At 51.6% G+C, this 22,765-nt stretch overlaps 1 protein-coding gene across 3 annotated transcripts in view; it reads right to left on the reverse strand.

Annotated features, from left to right (window-relative positions):
- PHKB (phosphorylase kinase regulatory subunit beta) overlaps window positions 1–22,765 on the reverse strand; it is a 116,580-nt gene that overhangs the window by 70,468 nt on the left and 23,347 nt on the right. For all 3 annotated transcript variants that reach the window (XM_073554990.1, XM_073554991.1, XM_073554992.1), the window contains 5 exons: window positions 18,642–18,731; window positions 11,047–11,185; window positions 5,041–5,140; window positions 3,636–3,743; window positions 1,457–1,537 (listed from right to left, as the gene is read on the reverse strand). In XM_073554990.1, the coding sequence (XP_073411091.1) occupies window positions 1,457–1,537; window positions 3,636–3,743; window positions 5,041–5,140; window positions 11,047–11,185; window positions 18,642–18,731 (518 nt within the window). The remainder of the gene's footprint in view (window positions 1–1,456; window positions 1,538–3,635; window positions 3,744–5,040; window positions 5,141–11,046; window positions 11,186–18,641; window positions 18,732–22,765) is intronic.

Here is a 22,765-nt window from a genome sequence, read left to right on the forward strand (position 1 = left end):
TTTCGCTCAGGGCTTTGTCTGGAAGTAAACCATTACATCAGCGGCTGACGTGTTTCGCTCAGAACTTTGTCTGAAAGTAAACAATTACATCAGTGGATGTTGCGTTTCGCTCAGGGCTTTGTCTGGAAGTTTACAATGATATCAGAAGGAATAGCCAGGCATGAGGTTTTCATTTACTATCAGCAAGCAGTAATATTTAAAAAAAAAAAAAGAAAAAAGAAAAAAGGAAAGCAAGAAAAGGGAAAATAATGGGGAGCACGTAAAGCACAAAGTATAATAGAAAGTTGGGATATTGTTTACTTATCCAGAGATTCATATAATATAAGAAAACCCCTGTAATAAAACTGGGTGACAACAGACATCCGAGCATGCCCCCAAAATACCCAGCTGAAAAATGGCCATGAGGACGACCCCGACCTCCCGATCACTGGCGATGTCTCAGCCCGATCTATGTAGGCCACTGCTGAAGACGAGGAGCAGAGCTTTCTTCTCCACGCACATCGTGAGGACGGGGCTTAAAAAATTAATTCCCCTTTATCATCTTAATTCCGCGTCACCATGGCGATGACTTGTTACATTTCCCATATAGAACAGCACGTCGGAATGTAGAACAAACCCCAAAAAACGGCAAAACTGGGAATAGCGCTCACGTGGGGTACAAAACTGGGCGTCACGTGTCCGCCCAGAATAACCCGCATGTAATATTGATAAGACAAGACAAAGCTTCCTGCCGCCGCCCGGGGATCGCGCGGTTTGTAACTTAATTGCCCATTCACATAACTCCGAGATGAATTAGTAAGAACGGATGATGAGGAGGAGAAGGGAAAACATCTGAATCATTTATGGGATAAATAAAAGAAAAAAAAAAAAAAAAAAAAAAAAAGACACTGAGTCTTTAGCGCCCGGGTCACTGAGCGGCGCTGGAGGAAAAAAAAAAAAAAAATCACCAAAAATAATGCTTCAAAATCAGTGAATGAAGGGTCAGACATTTTTCACAAACTTAAAAACACTTCTAACCTATTTTATGCCCTCCTAGAAAAAAAAAAGTTACACTTTGCATTAAAAAGTTGAAAGCAAAAGAAACAAATAACAAAAAAACAAACAAACAATAATTGAGGAAAAAAGCGACCACAAATAAAATGGAACTAAAAACAAGGCACAAAATAAAAAAAATTGCAGAAATCAAAAATAGGAGAAAACCAGCCAAATAATAAAGAAATAAAACAGGCGCAAATGTAACAATGGCGCGGACCCTCGCTCTCCGGGTGAGGACATGGAAGCAGAAACCTGCCTGCGGAATATACGTCCATGCTGACAGTTTCCTTTCCATCGAGTAATTAAGCGGCACTGATTACAGGGCTTGATGCAGAAATATAATTAAACGGCAGAGAGAAGAGGGGAAGAATTAATTAAAAACCTATTGATCGGGGATAATGGAATTGTTGGGGGCGCGCACCTCGTCTGTGTTGTAGATGATCTGCAGGCCGGACGAAATCATCTCCACCAGGTACAGGAGGAAGAGCGACACCGCGTTTATCTGGAGGAAGGAAGCAGAGGTCACCGATTACAGCACGTCGTACAGATGCCGCCGGCACGGTGTGACCGCTGATCGGCAGAACACAGCTAGAGCTCAGTAATAGATCGCTCAGGGCAGAGGCCGACACCGCGCTCGGCAGCAAATACTGGATGCACAGGACGATGCGCTGCCGAGAACAACGATCTTCTCTGCAAACTAAAAGATGATTTCCCGTGATGAATGTGCGTCTGCCTGTCTGTTGGGTGGAAGAATATCAGGACACAAGTGTTCCTAGAATACTACGGCAGCGTGAGTGCAGCTTTACGTGGAGTCACAGTGATGGGGACAACTCGGCCCGACCCGACCACCGTTATACCAGATACTACCAACGCCCAGAGATGTGACACACAGCTCTATGTGAATTTAAAGGGACAGCCCCCACGTGCGGCCGCGCCCCGACAGGCCAGCCCTCATGTGCGGCCGCGCCCCCCGACAGGCCAGCCCCCATGCGCAGCCATGCCCCCCGACAGGCCAGCCCCCATGTGCGGCCACGCCCCCCCCGACAGGCCAGCCCCCATGTGCGGCCACGCCCCCCCCCCGACAGGCCAGGCCCCATGCATGGCTGCATCTCGACAGGCCAGCCCCCATGCGTGTCCGCACCCCCCCCCCCCGACAGGCCAGGCCCCATGCATGGCTGCATCTCGACAGGCCAGCCCCCATGCGTGTCCGCACCCCTCTAGTCTTTGTATTGGACTTCCTCATCATTTTCGGGATCTCTCACTGTGGTCAGTTGATGATTCTCACATTCTTGTGCACATCCATAGTCTGAAAACCTGCACTGACCGAACACTGATCACAGCTGAGAGTCTGCTACAGTTGTAAGCAGTGTGAACAATCCTCTGTGAGCTGCCGATCCTCTTTCCTGTCCCTATCTTCTGTCACAATGTATCAGTCTGGATTCTGTGATATGTAGATGGGATACAATAGACCAAACCCAGTCCTGTATTTTGTCTCTCGATCTTTGTTGGCAAGTTTTCCTTTCACTGACAGGAAGCAGAGGACTAAGTTACAGTGGATCTAACTGCAGCTGGTCTAGGTGACCAGCATGGATGCCAGGCGAGGGTACGATCTGATCCTACGGGACGGCCAGGGTTCAGGGCCAGGCGACTCCTGGCACGAGCCGTAAATCTGGTGAAGCCGAGGACTAGCTGAGTTTTCTAAGTTTAGCTCAGTAACGAGGACGAGATCTCCAGGTAATTATCTCGCTTCTGCTCGGCGGCCGCCCATTTATCTAAATGACAGCCTTACTGGCAGGAAAAGTGGAGGAGTCACCTGAATAATGGCTTCCACAATGTGCCGGGCACCAGGGGAATGGCGCGGCGCCTTCTCACCGCTGACAATGGAAGCGTCTCCTGCCAGGAAGGATGAATGGCACGTCTGCAGCTCGGGCCGGCTCCGCTGTCCTGTGTAGTTAACGCATTTGTGTGGGCAGGATAACGAGCCGCTGCCTGGTGTCAGCAAACAGTCTGTAGTCAGCGACCGCGGGAGGCGGCGTAGAGCTGGACGAGCACCGGATCGCCCAGTGACCGCAGCCTGACCCGTGCACAAGGAGCTTTGTTCTACCATCGATCCTTTTTAGATCTCGGCTTGCTGTCAATGAATAGAAGAGCGAGTCGTGTTCACGCAATGACTTTAGAATTGTAGGTCACGTCTGACCCCCTGGGAGCTTAATATGGGGGGAAACTTGTGCTCCGAGCTGCAGTGTAAGGCTCGTGTGCCCGGTGCTACAGCTAAAGCTTAGGGGGCTCAGTGTACTATCCACCAAAAAGAGAAGGATGCAGTGTCAGGGCCCGAAGCCCCCTGAGCGCCGGATGCTGCTGCGTTTCAGCTCACAGAGCATCGTCTGTGCCGGATACAACAGTAACAAACCCTCAGCTGTAACAATTAACTGGAAAAACAAGGACCTCACTCTGCAGCCACCTAGACGTCACCGGCAAACCAGGGCCAATAATCAGCAAAGCGTCGGGCCAGCACAGGCTGATTACTTCTCACAGCTGAGACTTTGGTACAATGGTTTCCAGTCCAGACAATCCTCTGTGCGCTTCCTTATCACAGGTACCTGGATGTGGCCGTACTGCTCGTAGGACAGGATCTCGTCCCCCGTGTCCAGGTGGAAGATAGAATGGAGACATTTCTGGGGGCTGGGGTCCTGCTTAAACTGCTCCACCTGCAAGACAAGAGGCCATAGGTAACAACGGGAGAGGGGAGAGGGTCTGCGAACAGCGGCGCCCACCTGTATGTGAGGATCTCAGGGACAGACGCGCATCTCCCCGCACCAGGGTGTCAGTAAGTGGGGGGACTGCAGCCTGCATTACCATGGCAGACGCATTTCTCCCCACTGCAGGGTGGCACAGTGTAATAAAGGGGGCTCCACAGCCTGCTTTCTGGGGGTAGATGCTTTTCTCCTCTCTGGAGGGGGAGTACAGTGTAATAATGGGGGCTCCACAGCCTGCTTTCTGGGGGTAGATGCTTTTCTCCTCTCTGCAGGTGGGTACAGTGTAATAAAGGGGGCTCTACAGCCTGCTTTCTGGGGGTAGCTGCTTTTCTTTCTGCAGCGTGGTACAGTGTAATAAGGGGGGCACTGCAGCCTGCTTTCTGGGGGTAGATGCTTTTCTCATCTCTGCAGGGTGGTACAGTGTAATAAGGGGGGATCCGTAGCCTGCTTTCTGGGGGGTAGATGCTTTTCTCCTCTCTGCAGGGTCGTACAGTGTAATAAAGGGGGCTCCACAGCCTGCTTTCTGGGGGTAGATGCTTTTCTGCTCTCTGCAGGGTGGCACAGTGTAATAAGGGGGGCACCGCAGCCTGCTTTCTGGGGTAGATGCTTTTCTGCTCTCTGCAGGGTGGCACAGTGTAATAAGGGGGGCCACAGCCTGCTTTCTGGGGGTAGATGCTTTTCTCCTCTCTGCAGGGTGGTACAGTGTAATAAAGGGGGCTCCGCAGCCTGCTTTCTGGGGGTAGATGCTTTCCTCCTCTCTGCAGGGTGGTACAGTGTAATAAGGGGGGCTCCGGAGCAGTTTGTGTTTCCGAGGCTTTCATGAGCTACATGTCTGCGCTGGGCTCGGAGGCTGCTCTGTGCAGCTTGCGGTGATTAATGGGGCGTGCTGCAGGAAAACAAAAAAAACAGACAAAACAATGGAAAACACAAAAATACATTATGGGATGGCTCCGGGGTACGGAGCATGACCAGATCATGGGGCGAGGGACATATATTATGGTATGGCTCTGGGGCACGGAGCGCGGCCAGATCATGGGGCGAGGGAAATACATGAGCACTAGGAGCTCATTTTCAGATCCACCATTTGGGCGCCGGGGTCTGCGCTGATATCAGTAATGACCGTCACCCCGAGACAGTGGAGAAAGGATGACCCCTCCCACTTTCCTGAATCATGTTCAGGGTCCTGGGAAAGCTGGGTGGCAGGGTGACAGCGGCTGTACTGACTGGGGCAGCGGGCGACATCTTTTACCTTATCGGCCTGCCGCATGTAGCAGTACAGGATTCCTCGCATGCACTTGATGGCGGAGTGCTCCAGCTCGTGCGTCCGCCCTTTGTCATCATCGACACGTCTGGACGCAGGAGATAAAATGGAGACAAAGCAAAAAATATTAAAGCACAACGGCGGAGGGCTGCGAACAAAGCACAAAGGACGACTGCGGGACAAGCAGCTGCAGCGACGGCCAGAGCCGAGAACACGGACAAGGCGGCGATCCTCAGATAACCCGCTCAGTAACACTGTCCATAGAGGTATACCTCAGAGCTGCGCTCACAAGTCTGCTGTTACTACTGAAAAATGTATGGATGCGTAAAGACAGGCACAACCGAACAACAGGAGAATCCGAACAAGCAGGGAAAGCTGGGAGATTACTGCTCTGAAGCATCGTAAAAGTACACTGCTCAAAAGAATAAAGGGAACACTTAAACAACAGAATATAACTCCAAGTAAATCAATCTTCTGTGAAATGAAACTGTCCACTTCGGAAGCAGCACTGACTGACAATCAATGTCACATGCTGCTGTGCAAATGGAATAGACAACAGATGGAAATTATTGGCAATTATCAAGACCCCCTCAATAAAGGAGTGGTTCTGCAGGTGGGGACCACAGACCACATCTCAGCACCAATGCTTTCTGGCTGATGTTTTGGTCACTTTTGAATGTTGGTTGTGCTTTCACACTCGTGGTAGCATGAGACAGACTCTACAACCCAAACAAGTGGCTCAGGTAGTGCAGCTCATCCAGGATGGCACATCAATGCGAGCTGTGGCAAGAAGGTTTGCTGTGTCTGTCAGCGTAGTGTCCAGAGGCGCAGTAGACAGGCCAGTACACCAGGAGATGTGGAGGGAGCCGTAGGAGGGTAACAACCCAGCAGCAGGACCGCTACCTCCGCCTTTGTGCAAAGAGGCACAGGAGGAGCACTGCCAGAGCCCTGCAAAATGACCTCCAGGAGGCCAAAAATGTGCATGTGTCTACACAAACTGTTAGAAACCGACTCCATGAGGATGGTCTGAGGGCCCGACGTCCACAGATGGCGGTTGTGCTCACAGCCCAACACCGTGCAGCCCTCGAACGAAATGCCACCCAACACCATTACTGACCCACTGTCACACTGGTCATGCTGAAGGATGTTGCAGGCAGCAGATTGCTCTCCACGGCGTCTCCAGACTCTGTCATGTCTGTCACATGTGCTCAGTGTGAACCTGCTTTCATCTGTGAATAGCACAGGGTGCCAGTGGCGAATTTGCCAATCCTGGTGTTCTGTGGCAAATGCCAAGCGTCCTGCACGATGTTGGGCTGTGAGCACAACCCCCATCTGTGGACGTCGGGCACTCAGACCATCCTCATGGAGTCGGTTTCTAACCGTTTGTGCAGACACATGCACATTTATGGCCTCCTGGAGGTCAGCATGTGAAATTGATTGTCAGTCAGTGCTGCTTCCTAAGTGGACCGTTTGATTTCACAGAAGTTTGATTTACTTGGGAGTTATATTCTGTTGTTAAGGTGTTCCCTTTATTTTTTTGAGCAGTGTATATTAAAATGTATGTACACAGTGACTGCACCAGCAGAAGAGCGAGTGCAGCTCTGGGGTATAATACAGGATGTAACTCAGGATCAGTAATGTATGTACACAGTGACTGCACCAGCAGAATAGTGAGTGCAGCTCTGGGGTATAATACAGGGGGTAACTCAGGATCAGTAATGTATGTACACAGTGACTGCACCAGCAGAATAGTGAGTGCAGCTCTGGGGTATAATACAGGGTGTAACTCAGGATCAGTAATGTAATGTATGTACACAGTGACTGCACCAGCAGAATAATGAGTGCAGCTCTGGGGTCACCCTGCTGAGACAGATAGTAAAACAGGACAAGTACGAGAGCAGCCACTGCGGGGCACGTTCAGTGAGAGTTATCACGGGGAGAAATCTTCTCTGTAGGAGGAGGGAAAATACATATACTCAGTCCTCACTGCATCCTAATTAGCCACTGTGTGAAGGGAGAAAGCGACATTCCTGCAGCCGCAAGATTTGTGCAGAGGAAGAGCGATTATCATCTCTATGTATTATGGAGTCTGTCAATACGCTGTAAATAATTCATCAGCCGCCGCCGTTCTCTTCTCTACGGCACATCATAAGCCGAAGCACCTGCATGCGTTCTGAGCTAGCCGCAAGCGTCCCTTTAAGCTGGATGATGTGTGTGTGGGGGGGGGGGGGACACGAGCCCCCCGCACCACCTCCCTCCAATAAAAAGGCAATGGAGTACAGAACATCCATTTCTTCTGCAGACAACACGTGTCACTTATATTTCACGAGTCGCGCCCACTGAGGAGGCAAAGAGTGAGTGCAAAACCGAAAAGTGCCCCCTCGTGCCCCCCAAAAAATGAAGATCCAGATCTCAGGAGACATGGAACCCAATCAGATCTGTAACGGGTCCACAAATATCAGGTCAGTGGGCACGGGGGTCCGCATCACTGGTAAGATAGGGAACTGTATAGAGGATGATTGCCCAATAAGACTGGACAGGGGCCACAGGCAAGGAGAGACCCCGCTGTATGCCCACCTGTGCCCCCGACACGGCAGGACTATGAGGGGGGAGGCGCTAAATTACATAGCTTTACTGTAAGATGTATGCTATAAAAAGACAAACAGACTGAGGACATAACAGTGACTGCACCAACAGAATAGTGAGTGCAGCTCTGGAGTATAATACAGGATGTAACTCAGGATCAGTAATGTAATGTATGTACACAGTGACTGCACCAGCAGAATAGTGAGTGCAGCTCTGGAGTATAATACAGGATGTAACTCAGGATCAGTAATGTAATGTATGTATTGTACACAGTGACTGCACCAGCAGAATAGTGAGTGCAGCTCTGGAGTATAATACAGGAGGTGACTCAGGATCAGTAATGTATGTACACAGTGACTGCACCAGCAGAATAGTGAGTGCAGCTCTGGGCTATAATACAGGATTGTAACTCAGGATCAGTAATGTAATGTATGTACACAGTGACTGAACCAGCAGAATAGTGAGTGCAGCTCTGGAGTATAATACAGGATGTATCTCAGGATCAGTAATGTAATGTATGTATTGTACACAGTGACTGCACCAGCAGAATAGTGAGTGCAGCTCTGGAGTATAATACAGGAGGTGACTCAGGATCAGTAATGTATGTACACAGTGACTGCACCAGCAGAATAGTGAGTGCAGCTCTGGGCTATAATACAGGATTGTAACTCAGGATCAGTAATGTAATGTATGTACACAGTGACTGCACCAGCAGAATAGTGAGTGCAGCTCTGGGGTATAATACAGGATGTAACTCAGGATCAGTAATGTAATGTATGTAGACAGTGACTGCACCAGCAGAATAGTGAGTGCAGCTCTGGAGTATAATACAGGAGGTAACTCGGGATCAGTAATGTATGTACACAGTGACTGCACCAGCAGAATAGTCAGCGCAGCTCTGGCTGTGTGTATACACACAGACACTCGTTTACAAGCCATGATGAGATTTTTATTAGCAGTAACCACCAGTTATTCCCTTCCCTTTGGTTGTGAATTATCGCTTCCCACAGGCCTGAGCACCACGGGGGATGAGGAGTTCAGTACTCAATCCCATTTAAGTTGCTATTTTAGGTTTTTTACAAAGCCGTCATTTTAAGCCTCGGAGCGACGCTCCACACAATGGAGGCATGAGCCATAATGTGCTAATACAAAGACATTGGCGTTAAAGGCGGTAATTGCCGGGCAGTCGCACAACGTCGCTTTCTCGTGGATTATAGTGAAAGTGCTGAGCACAAGTGTAATAATTCCCCGATTACAATGGATAAATCAGCGGCTGCGGTGTAGTGGTGGTCAGGCGGGGTCCGCGCACCCATCCGTAAAGAGGGGCTGCGTTTAGGGTAAACTCAAAAACAAGCAGAAAATTACAGACTTTCTAAACAGCAACTATCCGACGTGAAACACAGGCAACGAAATAAAGGGATTGAGATAAAAACTCAAAAAGTGTAACGAACATGAAGCGGATATCAGAGAACAGGAGACGATTCGGCGATATTTAACGTATGATCTGGGGGTACCAGCAGTCGGCCCCCCAGCCATCAGTAAGCTAGCCTCTGTTTTATGGATAAGGAATAAGGTATTCTTTGGGTGGGGCTAAACCCCCACAAAAACACGTCTACTTCTTCCGAGAACAGCGCCACCAGTGTCTACAGGTTGTAGGTGGAACTGCAACTCAAACCAACTCACTTAAATGCAGGTGCGGTTGCCATAACACATACAACCTACGCACAGGGGTGGCGCGGTTTCTGAAAATTAAAAGCTGTGTTTATCGAATTCCTTTAAATATGGTGAAATTCCTTTTATCTGGCATCCAATAATCCAGACAAGCCGAACATGTTATTGTCAGCAGCGACATAACGTGTTCTTATAAAGCGACAGATGAGGGCGCCAGCGGCTGACCGCTCCTAACGACGCTGTACGATTGTCAGCCTCCGGAGGAACGCCAGATCAGACCTAATGGATGCTGAAGTTGCCGAGAGCCATGAAGCAGCCTGATCAATATCTGCAATCCCTCGGCGTTAGCGGCGACGCATCAACGTCAGTGTGGATATGAGAACGGACAGGGAGTCTCGAAAATCACCACCAAGGTGAGATCAGCCCCAGCGGTAGGGAGTGACTAGATCCAGAATCATCCTCCAATACAGGGTCAGCATGGAGGTATGAGCTCCTGAGGGTCACTGAGGTGGGACCTGCACCTATCGCACATTTATGACACAACCCATGGATTAATTTCTCATCAGTGCTGATCCTAAACTTCAGAGCAGCATTCACAGATTAAAATCCTTCACTACTTCCTGCTTGTTCAGTCTCTGGCACAGATGTGCATTGTAGGAAGTGACGCTCCTCAAGCCTCAGACATTTGTCATTATTTCCAAATCTTGTACTGTAAAAACACACTATGATGTTGTAGGCATCCAGGACCTGGGGTGACCCCCATCCTCACTAGTCTCTGTCAGCCAACCCCCACTTGTGTGCCTTTCCTTGATTGTTCTTCGTAGGCCCATCCTCCCTCTACTCGGCATGCCCACCCCTAATGATCCTGGAGAGCCCCTTCCTCATGGTTCTTGGCATGTCTTACTCCATTATTCCTGGGACGCTCCTCCCTCCTTGTTTTCTGTAGACCCACTACCACTGATCTGGGTGGGCCTCTATCCTTTTTCCTTCTAGAACCACCCCCACTGATCCTGGTGCGCCTCTCCTTGATGATTTTCATTAGCTCCATCTCCACTGATCCTGGGGCACACCTCCCTGATGATTCTCAGTAGCTCCATCTCCCCTGATCCTGGGGCCCACCTCCCTGATGATTCTCAGTAGCTCCATCTCCACTGATCCTGGGGCACACCTCCCTACATGTTCTTTGTAGACCAACTCCCGAAGATCTGGGTTGGCCAGCCGACTTTTTCTCTGTAGATCCATCCCCACTGATCCTGTTGGGCCCCCTCCCTGATGATTCTCAGTAGGCCAATCCACACTGATCCGCGTACACTGCTCCCTTCTTGTTTTCTGTAGACCCATCCCCACTGATCTGGGTGAGCATCCCTCCTTTCTTTGTAGACCCACTCCCACTGATCCTGGTGGGCTTCTCCCTGATGATTCTTAGTAGGCCCATCTCCACTGATCCTGGGGTGCCTCTGTCTCATGGTTCTTGGTATGTCATCCCCCATTAATCCAGGTGCGCTCCTACCTTCTTGTTTTCTGTAGACCCACTCCCACTGATCCTTTTGGGCCCCTCTCTGATGACTCTCAGTAGGCCAATCCCCACTGATCCTTGTGGACAACTCCCTCCTTGTTCTCTGTAGATCAAGCTCCTTAGGAACTTGGTGGGCCTCCCTACTTTTTCTCCGTAGACCCACCCCCATTGATCCTGTTGGGCCCCTCTGGAGGAGACATTGTTCAGGTCAGGAGGCTTACCTGTAGGCGAGAGCCAGCGCCCAGGTGCTAGCAGCGCAGTACAGACTGTCATGGATCTTGGCCTTCTTACAGTCGCCGACTGTCTCGGTGGGGAATAAGCCGGTGGTCGGACTCTGAAAGTTCAAAACTGTGATTTTCACTGGAAAATAAAAAAGGAAAAATCCAAAAGTTAATAAATTCTGCAAATAATCAGAGTGTGCTGTACAGAATAATAGAAACACGACTGCCACCTTCCATAAACAGCGCCATCCTGTGCACAGGATGAATGTGGTATTGCAGCTCAACCTCATTTACTTAAATGGAGCTGCGATGCAATACCAGATGCAACCTGAAGACAAGGGTGGCGCTGTCTGGGGAGAAAAGCAGCCATGTTTGTTTTCACTTCACAGATTTCCCAAACTGAAGGTTGGATAACACTGGGCCCCGACAGGAGGGGACGACACAAGGACTTGGGATTGTTCTATGGCGAAGTTTTGTGCTGGTTAATATACAAGGAATCTGGAGGAAAGGCGCCGCATGGAGATGCAGAAACCGCCGAGCTCCCATGATCTGCTGCCTGTGCTAATAGTTAGGACGTTCACCGCTATCACAACTCATTTATCGCCGGCAGACGCGCTCGTGATTAGTATTCTGTCCGAGCGGCAGCTGCTCCGAGCTGAAGCTTCACCGGGCTGCAGACAATATCCCAGCAGAACTCTCCGGCATCAGTCATGGGGGCTTGTGCCGACTACTGAGCCGTGAATGCACTAATTATTCCGCTCTGTCTTCAAAACGCCGCCTGTACGTGCTCTCCAGGTGAGAGGTGTCTGCGCGAGGAAGACCGACACAAAGGCCTGAAACCCTGCTCCGAAATGTCATCACAACCAATGGGGAATCATCACCTCATTAGCAGTCGTTACAGAGAGCGAATCCCAGCGCCATAGTCCCGCAGCCGGGGCGCCCGCGCCATAGTCCCGCAGCCGGGGCGCCCGCGCCATAGTCCCGCAGCCGGGGCGCCCGCGCCATAGTCCCGCAGCCGGGGCGCCCGCGCCATAGTCCCGCAGCCGGGGCGCCCGCGCCATAGTCCCGCAGCCGGGGCGCCCGCGCCATAGTCCCGCAGCCGGGGCGCCCGCGCCATAGTCCCGCAGCCGGGGCGCCCGCGCCATAGTCCCGCAGCCGGGGCGCCCGCGCCATAGTCCCGCAGCAAGGGCGCCCGCGTCATAGTCCCGCAGCAAGGTCGCCCGCATCATAGTCCCGCAGCAAGGGCGCCCGCGTCATAGTCCCGCAACAAGGGCGCCCGCGTCATAGTCCCGCAGCTATTATTACCCACTATGAGCGTCAGCATCATGGCCACGGTCCCGTACGCAGAGCGTTACGGTCCCATACTAAGTGTCATTATCCCGCACCGAGTGTCAGCGTGATGGTCCTGTACGCCAAGTGTCAGCGTAATGAGCTATGGGCCTGAGAAAAAATGGGTGCAAATCCGCCCCCACCCCCGCTGCAGATGGCTTGGTACTATTTGCTGCGCACGTACTACACCGATAAGCCTCTACAAAGGGGGGGAACTTCGTCTGCTCATTGGCTCTGTACAATGGGGGGTGCGGCAGATGCACATCGGCTCTGTACAATGGGGGGAGGGCCAGCTGCACATCGGCTCTGTACAATGGGGGGGGGGGGGGGGGGGGGGGAGAAGCCGCACATCGGCTCTGTACAATGGGGGGGGGAGAAGCCGCACGTCGGCTCTGCACAATTGGGGAGCGGCTGCTGCACATCGGCACTGTACAATGGGGGAGCGGCGGATGCACATCGGCTCTGTACAATGGGGGGACGGCCAGCTGCACATCGGCTCTGTACAATGGGGGGGTGCAGCAGCTGCACATCGGCTCTGTACAATGGGGGGAGCGGCGGATGCACATCGGCTCTGTACAATGGGGGAGCGGCGGATGCACATCGGCTCTGTACAATGGGGGGAGCGGCGGATGCACATCGGCTCTGTACAATGGGGGAGCGGCGGATGCACATCAGCTTTGTACAATGGGGGAGCGGCTGCTGCACGTCGGCTCTGTACAATGGCGGGGGGGGGGGGGGAGAAGCTGCACATCGGCACTGTACAATGGGGGGAGCGGCGGATGCACATCGGCTCTGTACAATGGGGGGAGCGGCGGATGCACATCGGCTCTGTACAATGGGGGGAGCGGCGGATGCACATCGGCTCTGTACAATGGGGGGAGCGGCGGATGCACATCGGCTCTGTACAATGGGGGGAGCGGCGGATGCACATCGGCTCTGTACAATGGGGGGAGCGGCGGATGCACATCGGCTCTGTACAATGGGGGGAGCGGCGGATGCACATCGGCTCTGTACAATGGGGGGAGCGGCGGATGCACATCGGCTCTGTACAATGGGGGGAGCGGCGGATGCACATCGGCTCTGTACAATGGGGGGAGCGGCGGATGCACATCGGCTCTGTACAATGGGGGGAGCGGCGGATGCACATCGGCTCTGTACAATGGGGGGAGCGGCGGATGCACATCGGCTCTGTACAATGGGGGGAGCGGCGGATGCACATCGGCTCTGTACAATGGGGGGAGCGGCGGATGCACATCGGCTCTGTACAATGGGGGGGAGCGGCGGATGCACATCGGCTCTGTACCATGGGGGGAGCGGCGGATGCACATCGGCTCTGTACAATTGGGGGGAGCGGCGGATGCACATCGGCTCTGTACAATGGGGGGAGCGGCGGATGCACATCGGCACTGTACAATGGGGGAGCGGCTGCTGCACATCGGCACTGTACAATGGGGGGGGGGGAGAAGCTGTACATCGGCTCTGTACAATGGGGAGGTGCAGCAGATGCACATCGGCTCTGTACAATGGGGGGAGCGGCGGATGCACATCGGCTCTGTACAATGGGGAGGTGCGGCAGATGCACATCTGCTCTGTACAATGGGGAGGTGCGGCGGATGCACATCGGCTCTGTACAATGGGGGGGAGCGGTGGATGCACATCGGCTCTGTACAATGGGGGGGAGCGGCGGATGCACATCGGCTCTGTACAATGGGGGGGAGCGGTGGATGCACATTGGCTCTGTACAATGGGGGGGGGGGAGAAGCTGCAAATCGGCTCTGTACAACGGGGGGGATGCGGCGGAAGCACATCGGCTCTGTACAATGGGGGGGGGGAGAAGCTGCACATCGGCTCTGTACAACGGGGGGGATGCGGCGGAAGCACATCGGCTCTGTACAATGGGGAGGTGTGGTGGAAGCACATCAGCTCTGTACAATGGGGAGGTGCGGCGGATGCACATCGGCTCTGTACAATGGGGAGGGGAGTCATATGCACATCGGCTCTGTACAATGGGGAGGTGCGGCAGATGCACATCGGCTCTGTACAATGGGGAGGTGCGGCAGATGCACATCGGCTCTGTACAATGGGGAGGTGCGGCAGATGCACATCGGCTCTGTACAATGGGGAGGTGCGGCGGATGCACATCGGCTCTGTACAATGGGGGGAGCGGCGGATGCACATCGGCTCTGTACAATGGGGGGGAGCGGTGGATGCACATCGGCTCTGTACAATGGGGGGAGCGGCGGATGCACATCGGCTCTGTACAATGGGGGGAGCGGTGGATGCACATCGGCTCTGTACAATGGGGGGGAGCGGTGGATGCACATCGGCTCTGTACAATGGGGGGGAGCGGTGGATGCACATCGGCTCTGTACAATGGGGGGGAGCGGTGGATGCACATCGGCTCTGTACAATGGGGGGGAGCGGTGGATGCACATCGGCTCTGTACAATGGGGGGGAGCGGTGGATGCACATCGGCTCTGTACAATGGGGGGGAGCGGTGGATGCACATCGGCTCTGTACAATGGGGGGGAGCGATGGGGGGGAGCGGTGGATGCACATCGGCTCTGTACAATGGGGGGAGCGGTGGATGCACATCGGCTCTGTACAATGGGGGGGAGCGGTGGATGCACATCGGCTCTGTACAATGGGGGGGAGCGGTGGATGCACATCGGCTCTGTACAATGGGGGGGAGCGGTGGATGCACATCGGCTCTGTACAATGGGGGGGAGCGGCGGATGCACATCGGCTCTGAAGACTTTGCAGAAATTTCCGATTCTTTTCCCGTCTTCAAACACAAAGAAACTTCCAGAAGGGATTAATTTTAGCATATTAAGTAGAGAAAATTAAAGGGCGGGTAAATAAAATGTCACCTGGGGAAATGTCGGCCGTGTTATGTCAGAAGTCGACAGGATCTGGAGTGTCAGATAAAAATAAATGTTAATCGCGGTAATTAGCGCCTCGTTACCGTCCCATCTCGCCGTCTTTCATTAGGTCGGTCCCAATCATGCTGATTAACAAATTAATGCGCTCTATGAATGTAATTACGTCTGAAGTTTCCGTCCTTCAAACCTTCGCAAGAGATGGAAAAACTGATAGACATCAGGCTCCCGACAGGCGGAGCAGAGGGCTGTCAGGGACACGGGCGGCCGATGCCTTGTTCTTTATCATCACATTGTTTCCGCAACAAATCACACATTCTTAAAAGGGGCTAAATCTCGTCAAAAGTCGTAATTTACAGTCGTAATTCCATTTTCACCGTTTTTGTTTTTAAAATCAGTCTCCTTCCCCCTCTGGCAGCTGATACTATAGTCTCTTCAGGAGAGGCGAGTGAGGACAGGGTTGCATATGACAACACAAAATGTGCTTCATCCTGTTGGAGGTGGAGGAATAATGATCTCACAGCAGCACTGAGTATGTAAGGAGCAGATGACAAAAAGTAGCCCCAAGACTGTTTACTGTGTGACAGCATTAGCCAGGAGCCGCCACGTGCCACAATTCCCGGTCCGGAGACGAGGCAGCGGCTCTCGCGATACGTTCACTTCCTCTTAAAACACAATTATAATAAACCGGCAATTATAGATTTATATGGCGCGAGTGAATGCGGGGAAGACGGCGCGTTCTTCAAATTAGTCCTTAATTGCAGTTTATAATTCTGGATAATGAGCTGTCAGAATGAGCTAAAGCGCCAGCGCCGCGCACAATGCCCACTGATTGCATCCAGCCACAAGACGGGTTATTACTGAGCTCGGACAGCAGCGCCCGCCGACAGTGCGGGGTGCGACACCAGCACGGGGCACGACATCAGTGCGGGGAGACCCCGACTGCACAGATGCCGCTCATCACTAACCTATCACTAATACTGCAGGTTACAAACGATTGTCCCTGAATCTATACAAAGAGGTTCTTCAGCAGCTGCGTGTTGTACAGTAGTGCGCCTCAGCTGCTGCAGAACCTCCTAATGTACCTCAGCTGCTGCAGAATATCACAGTACACCTCAGCTACAGCAGACCCTCACAGTACACTTCAGCTGCTGCAGAACCTCATAATACAGATTATAGTCATCGGCAGAGTGACCGGGCTAGGACCTCCGTTCACTGACAGCAAGCAGAGCATTTTTCGGAAGAGACCCTAAATACAGTGGGGAAAAGAATTTCATACGTTGACGATTTGGCAAGTTTTCCCACCTACAAAAAATGGAGAGGTCTGTAATTTTTATCGTAGGTACAACTTCACCTGTGAGAGACAGAATCTAAAAATACTACCCAGAAAATCAAAAATTGTAGGATTTTTACACAATTTTCATTTTAGAGCATGAAATAAGTATTTGATAGAATAGAAAAACAGAAGTTAATATTTGGTGCAGAAACTTTTGTTTGCAATTACAGAGGTCAGACGTTTCCTGTAGCTCTTGACCAGGTTTGCACACACTGCAGCAGGGATTTTGGCCCCCTCCTCCATACAGATCTCCAGATCATTCAGGTTTCGGGGCTGTCATTGGCAAAGATTGAGTTTCAGCTCCCTCCAAAGATTTTCTGTTGGGTCCAGGTCTGGACACTGACTAGGCCACTTCAGGACCTTGAAATGCTTCTTATGGAGCCACTCCTTAGTTGCCCTGGCTGTGTTTTGGGTCATAGTCATGCTAGAAGACCCAGCCATGACCCATCTTCAATGCTCTTACTGAGGGAAGGAAGTTGTTGGCCAAATTCCCACGATACATGACCCCATCCATCCTCCCTTTAATACAGTGCAGTCGTCCTGTCCCTTTTGGAGAAAAGCACCCCCAAAGTATGAGGTTTCCTCCACCATGCTTCACTGTTAGAATGGTGTTCTCGGGGGTTGTATTCATCCTTCTTTTTCCTCCAAACACGGCGAGTGGAGTTGATACCAAAAAGTTCTATTTTGGCCTCATCTGACCACATGACCTTCTCCCAAGCCTCCTCTGCATCATGGAGATGGTCAATGGTGAACTTCAAATGGGCCTGGACATGTTCTGGTGTGAGCAGGAGACCATGCGTGCACGGTGGGAATGGTGTGTTACTAATGGTAATGTTTGAGACTGATCACCTCTCTCTTCAGATAATTGATCAGATCCTTCCATGTAGTTCTTGGCTGATTATTGACCTTTCACAGAATCATCCTTACCCCATGAGGTGAGATCTCGCATGGAGCCCCAGATTAAGGAAGATTGACAATCATCTTGTGGTTCTTCCATTTTCTAATAATTGTGCCAACAGTTGTTGCCTTCTTACCAATCTTCTTGCCTATTGTCCTGTAACCCATCCCAGGCTTATGCAGATCTACTATTTTGTCACTGGTGTAATTAGACAGCTCTTTGGTCTTGACCATGGTGGAAAGGTTGGAGTGTGATTGAGTGTGTGGACAGGTGTCTTTTATACAGGTAACAAGGTCAATCAGGTGCAATTAATACAGGTGTGGGAGCCAGAATTCTCGCTTTTTGGTGTGTGATCAAATACTTATTTAATGCAATAATTAACTACGCAAAGATCATACAATATGATTTTCTGGATTTTATTTATAGATTCTGTCTCTCACAGGTGAACTGAACCTACGGTAAAAATTACAGACTTATCCATTCTTTGTAGGTGGGAAAAGAGGCAAAATCGGCAGAGTATCAGATACTTTTATCTCCATTGTATATAAAACATTGAGACTTGAGCGATGATTACTCTTCATTTACGCAGGACCAGCCCCATAATTCCCCCCGGACCCCCTGCCAATCATGGCGGCCGGCGCTGCACCTTGCACTTGGAGCTACGCACGCCGTGTCACCGCCTGCCCTCCGCTCCCATCAGTCCCTGGGAGGTGAAATGACACTTCAAGCTGCATTTTTATTTGTGGGAATGATTTGTTGTGTGCGGCAGAGCCGGAGCGGCGCGGGATAGTAATCATGCATTTATTTAATGTGACCGGCGGTGAGCAATGTGACTGCAGAACACACTGACCCGAAGGAAAGAAAGGCAATTTCAGAGCTCGGAAGAAAATGAGAGGCTGCCGCACGTAAGTGTCATGTGCCGTCAGATGTGCGCTGACAGATCGTCTCCTCCAAAGTCACAGACGCCCCCGGCTGCACTTCATCAACGCCTCACAACATTTAAAGGGACGGAGCGTCCTGCGATAATAAAGGCTGCATTGTAGCAAAACACTGCGTCACTCCAGCAGCAGGAGGCGCCATCATCGGACTCCCAGCCATCATATATGTTAATTGTGGGTATATCCCTTTAAGAGAGGACCACCCGGACCCTCACCAATTCTGTAGTACCGGTCCAGCTTGTCCCACAGGCTCTCATTGTCCGGCCGGGGGAGGTCGATGCTTTTTAGGGGTTCGTAAACTGAACCTGAAAAGAGAAGAGGGAACAGAGGTCACAGGGGAGACAGTTAATAAGGAGCGGGCTCATTACAACACCACCGATGACAGAACGCGGCCCCCCACAGATCCCATCTAATCGCAGAATTGGCATTGAATCTATTCTATGCCATTTTCCTCCAGAGCTGTAATCAGAATTCTGCTTGTTGCCTCCATGCACGCCACTCTATTCTCCCACAATGCACTGCTCCGTTGCACCTGAGATATCATTTGCATACATTTGTTTTTTTACTTTCTGTTGGGAATCTCAAGGTTTGTATTTTATTACTATTTTTTATATAGTGAAGCTGTTTCACCAAACAAGAGATATAAGTACAAAGATAAAACTCCAAGTACAGAGAGTGCAGACACTGATCCAGCAGGGGGCGCAAGGGTGACTATATGGTCAAAAAACCTGGGGGAACAACCTCTCAGCCAAGGGGGCGCAAGGCCGCAGACCCCAAGCTCTAAGCCAAGGGGGCGCGAGGCCGCAGACCCCAAGCTCTAAGCCAAGGGGGCGCGAGGCCGCAGACCCCAAGCTCTAAGCCAAGGGGGCGCGAGGCCGCAGACCCCAAGCTCTAAGCCAAGGGGGCGCGAGGCCGCAGACCCCAAGCTCTAAGCCAAGGGGGCGCGAGGCCGCAGACCCCAAGCTCTAAGCCAAGAGGGTGCGAGGCCGCAGACCCCAAGCTCTAAGCCAAGGGGGCGCAGACCCAAAGCTCTAAGCCAAGGGGGCGTGAGGCCGCAGACCCAAAGCTCTAAGCCAAAGGGGCGTGAGGCCGCAGACCCAAAGCTCTAAGCCAAGGGGGCGCGAGGCCGCAGACCCAAAGCTCTAAGCCAAGGGGGCGCGAGGCCGCAGACCCCGCCCACTAAGCCAAGGGGACGTGAGGCCGCAGAACCGACCATTAAGCCAAGGGGCGCGAGGCCGCAGACCCGACCACTAAGCCAAGGGGGCGTGAGTCCGCAGACCCAAAGCTATAACCCAAGGGGGCGTGAGGCTGCAGACCTTGACCACTAAGCCAAGGGGGCGCAAGGCCGCAGACCCCGACCTCTAAGCCAAGGGGGCGAGAGGCCGCAGACCCCGACCTCTAAGCCAAGGGGGCGAGAGGCCGCAGACCCCGACCTCTAAGCCAAGGGGGCGAGAGGCCGCAGACCCCGACCTCTAAGCCAAGGGGGCGTGAGGCCGCAGACCCAAAGCTATAAGCCAAGGAGGCGCGAGGCCGCAGACCTTGACCTCTAAGCCAAGGGGGAGCGAGGCCGCAGACACCGACCACCAAGCCAAGGGGGCTCGAGGCTGCAGAGCCCGACCACTAAGCCAAGGGGGAGCAAGGCCACAGACCCCGACCTCTAAGCCAAGGGGGTGCGAGGCTGCAGACTACAGGGGATTAAATATTGAGATAGCAAAGAAACAGAAAAAACCAACATCACACCAACCTCCCTGCTGGCTCATCTTCTGCTCTTGTACTGCATTCTGGGAGTTGTAGTGCTTACACCAGAGAAGACGTCAGGCTGTGACTGGAGTATAACCTCTTGTGTTGCTATTACTCTAAGAGGACACCGGAAAGTAGCAGAATCCAAGCTGCAGCTCCGGATGTGAATGGAGGAAACGTGCACAACATCACAAAAAATAATGGAAAACTAAAAACCAATAGAAGAGTGAGCGGCAGTGAGATGGCGGGGACCAGGGAGCCAGGCCTGCGCTCGCTGCTAGGAGGGAATTAATATTCCTTTGCAGAGACAGTCGCCTAATAAAAATGCAGCGCTTCATTAGCCGTGAAGGAATTAAAGCCTTTCTATTAATATTTTAATTGCCTTTTTAATTTCTGCACAAATCGCAGACAAGCTTCCCAGCAACAAACATCTGACGGCTTAAAGTAAACTTGACTCGGTTCCAGGCTTTTTTCTGTAGATTCGGGCACAGACGCAACAAGGTAGCGGGCCCGATTCTGCACCGCACCGAGCTCCATCACCGGCGGGCCCGGGATCACAGCCGCTTCTCAAGGATGAGCTGGTACCGAGTGATGTCGATCGTTAAAACACATCTACACACCTGTAATTATGTCTCATCTCATACTCCAGTCACATCCAGAGCTGCACTCACAACTCTCTACTTAGACATTATTACTGTCCTATATTGGTCTGGTGTGTACAACGCACTCAGAATATCTGACGCTCCACAACTGTTGAAAAATTACTACTCCAAGTCACCGTTCATTATACCCCAGAGCTGCACTCACTATTCTGCTGGTGCAGTCACTGTGTACATACATTACTGATCCTGAGTTACATCCTGTATTATACTCCAGAGCTGCACTCACTATTCTGCTGGTGCAGTCACTGTGTACATACATTACATTACTGATCCTGAGTTATATCATGTACTATACTCATGAGCTGCACTCACTATTCTGCTGGTGCAGTCACTGTGTACATACATTACTGATCCTGAGTTACATCCTGTATTATACTCCAGAGCTGCACTCACTATTCTGCTGGTGCAGTCACTGTGTACATACATTACATTACTGATCCTGAGTTACATCCTGTATTATACTCCAGAGCTGCACTCACTATTCTGCTGGTGCAGTCACTGTGTACACACATTACATTACTGATCCTGAGTTACATCCTGTATTATACCCCAGAGCTGTACTCACTATTCTGCTGGTGCAGTCACTGTGTACAAACATTACATTACTGATCCTGAGTTACATCCTGTATTATACTCCAGAGCTGCACTCACTATTCTGCTGGTGCAGTCACTGTGTACATACATTACATCACTGATCCTGAGTTACATCCTGTATTATACTCCAGAGCTGCACTCACTATTCTGCTGTGAGGCTCATCCCTACCTCCACGGTTTTCTGCTGAGTATCTCCCCGGTACAATGTACTTAGACAATACTGCAGGGCATTTCTACCATAGAAGGGGCTTTGTTTGATCAGTCGCAGGTGGGGGGTGATTAGATTACGGTATAATGAAGTGCGCACAGCAGTAATGATGCCTCGGCCTCCGTGGATGAGGGGCACAGGCGGCTGGAGGAACACATCAGTGACAGTGTCCTTGCAATGTCTTTCCGCCCCCCATCACCATCCGCCGTCCATACATCTGAGCACAAGAAGCAACAACCATAAAATACAAACTGATAAAACAGCAAACAGAGTTATTATTAGCTCCCCGCAGAGACGTAGCGCACTTCACCAAAACACAGACATCACTCAACGAGACACATGAATATTAAGTACGAAGACACAAAGCTGCCGCTGCCCATCAGTCACAGTGACAGCCGCCAGGCAGAGCCGACAAGGAATCATCAGAGACCCTCAGCAGAATGAGGAACAGAACCATTCAAAGTATTTAAAGGGGGATTCATATATCAAGACCATGTCTGCAGTCACCACTAGGGGGAGCTCACTGTATACAGAGATACATGATAAGATCCTGTCTGCAGTCACCACTAGGGGGAGCTCACTACATACAGATTTCCTTATGTATCTCTATATACAGGGAGCTCCCCCTAGTGGTGACTGCAGACAGGATCTTATGTATCTCTGTATACAGGGAGCTCCCCCTAGTGGTGGCTGCAGACAGGATCTCATCATGTATCTCTGTATACAGGGAGCTCCCCCTAGTGGTGGCTGCAGACAGGAACTTATGTATCTCTGTATACAGGGAGCTCCCCCTAGTGGTGGCTGCAGACAGGATCTCATCATGTATCTCTGTATACAGGGAGCTCCCCCTAGTGGTGGCTGCAGACAGGATCTCATCATGTATCTCTGTATACAGGGCGCTCTCTCTAGTGATGGCTGCAGGATGGATCTTGTGTATCTCTATACAGGGAGCTCCCCCTAGTGGTGGCTGCAGACAGGATCATATGTATCTCTGTATACAGGGAGCTCTCCCTAGTGGTGGCTTCAGACAGGATCTTATAAATCTCTGTATACAGGGAGCTCCCCCTAGTGGTGACTGCAGACAGGATATTACCATGTATCTCTGTATACAGGGAGCTCTCCCTAGTGGTGGCTG

This window comes from Dendrobates tinctorius, unplaced genomic scaffold, assembly GCF_039654945.1.
Source record: "Dendrobates tinctorius isolate UK_male_01 unplaced genomic scaffold, ASM3965494v1 ptg000214l, whole genome shotgun sequence".
NCBI classification, from domain to species: domain Eukaryota; kingdom Metazoa; phylum Chordata; class Amphibia; order Anura; family Dendrobatidae; genus Dendrobates; species Dendrobates tinctorius.